The sequence below is a fragment of the Myotis davidii genome, unplaced genomic scaffold (genome assembly GCF_000327345.1).
Source record: "Myotis davidii unplaced genomic scaffold, ASM32734v1 scaffold192, whole genome shotgun sequence".
NCBI lineage: Eukaryota > Metazoa > Chordata > Mammalia > Chiroptera > Vespertilionidae > Myotis > Myotis davidii.
In genome coordinates, this window is record NW_006284346.1 from 71,868 (window position 1) to 73,718 (window position 1,851).

At 50.7% G+C, this 1,851-nt stretch overlaps 1 protein-coding gene across 1 annotated transcript in view; it reads left to right on the plus strand.

Moving 5' to 3' along the window:
- The first annotated feature begins 411 nt into the window (after nucleotides 1-411).
- TOP2B (topoisomerase (DNA) II beta) overlaps nucleotides 412-1,851 on the plus strand; it is a 55,781-nt gene continuing 54,341 nt past the window's right edge. Inside the window, exon 1 of the mRNA XM_006754667.1 lies at nucleotides 412-552. Coding sequence (XP_006754730.1) covers nucleotides 412-552 — 141 coding nt within the window. The remainder of the gene's footprint in view (nucleotides 553-1,851) is intronic.

Consider the following 1,851-nt stretch of genomic DNA (forward strand, 5'->3'; position numbering starts at 1 on the left):
AGGGGCGGGGGCCGGGAGACGGGGAGAGGGAAATCCGGTCCTTGGAGTGGAACGCGCCGGGTCGGCTTCTCCCCGCAGAACCCTCAGCTCCCCGCCCCCTTTCTTTCTTCTCTGCGCCTCCAGGAGGCTCCGGTTGCAGGAGAGTCCTGTGCACTTGAAACTTTGGGGGACGAGCCTTGCACCGGACGTGGGGCCCCGCTTCATCCTTTCCCCGCTGACTGAGGTCACGGGTGTGCTGGTGTGCCTGCGGGGGTCAGCACTTTCTCCAAATGTGGCTTCAGAAAACCCCGGAGAAGAGTGTGTGTGTGTGTGTGTGTGTGTGTGTGTGTCAGTGCAACCATTTCGGATGCTTTACAATCTCCAAGAAGAATGGATTTGGCGGGGAATCTGTCTGCAGCCATTTACGCTTAAATGCCGCGTCTCAGTCGGTTGAAAGCGCCTTCGGATGGCTGTTTGACTGCAGTGGCTGTGCTTCGGGTCGTCCGTCCGTCCGTCGTCCGTCTGTCGGGGCGGATGGTTCAAAGAAGCGCTCACCTGCGCTCACCCTCGCAGGTGCAACCGGGCGGGGACCGGATGAATGGAGAGGGTCCGGGAGGAGACCCCAGTGGTTTGTCCCGGGAGTGGAAGGATTTCGGCGCCCAGTTCCTGCCGCGGAGCCATAGCGGAGGGAAGACCTCGAGAGATCCAATTCCCACGGCCGATCGATAATGCGCTGGCGTTTCCCTTGCTCAGCATCGGGTTCACAGCGGGGTCATTTCCTACACGGAATAGTCCAGCTCAGCCAACTGGCCAGGTCCCCAGGAGAACGAGAGAGAAAAGCGTTTCATTTTTTTCCCCTACCCCGCTGGGAATTTTGAGGGACCCCCCCCCCCTTTTCAAAGCACTTAAGGCAACTTTCATACCGGCATTTTTATTATTGAATTCTTCCTTATTTTCTCTGTGCGAGGGTGAGGTTTAGGTGAGTTGAGTAGCTGTCTTGACAGGTACTCCCTGTTCAAAGCATGTTGCTGATGGCAGGAAAACATTTTAACCATTTATGTTTCTGTGCCAGGTGCTTTGCAAAATAAGTTGCCAGGCCCTTAATTGTTGAATCTCTCCGAAATTTGTAAACGACTTCAATAATGTAATACGAATAGACTAGAGGCCAGAGACATAAGATGTCATCCGACATAAGATAATGAATGGCCCATGTGGACATTCGGGGGAGAGAGGGAATGTATAATCACAAAAAGAATGATATTTTAAAATTGACGGCCCTTACTCCTGTAACTAAAATCAAACAACTAAAAATGGACTTCGTTTGCCAGATGGTTCTCATTCACTATTTGGAAGTATTGAGGCCTGATCAGTGTTTTCTCTGAGGACTTCTGAGAAATGGTAAACATGTTGCTCCAAGATTGAATTGGTTGGCTTTCACATTTGACAGTAATGTTTTAATTTATTGCTATTTAACTTTGAAGATAATGAAATAACCACCTTTTCTTTCAAACTCAGTAAGAAACTTTCCTTTGTATAAGAAATATTGGTCTCATTCAATATCAGAAAAGTTCATTTGAAACAAATTTATTTTTAAACGATTTTTTTCATTATAAAACTACTAGAGGCCCAGTGCATGAGTTCATGCACTAGTGGTATCCTTCAACCTGGCCTGCGGGATCTGGCCAATAATGGCTCTCCAACATCCCCTAAGGGGTCCCAAATTGCAGGAGGGCGTAGGCCAGGCTGAGGGACCCCACTGGTGCACGATAGGGGCTGAGGAGGGATGCAGGAGGTTGGCCAGCTGGGGAGGGCCTGCCAGAGGGCTCCAGGGTGTGTCTGGCCTGTCTCGCTCTGTCCCGATCAGCCAGCCCC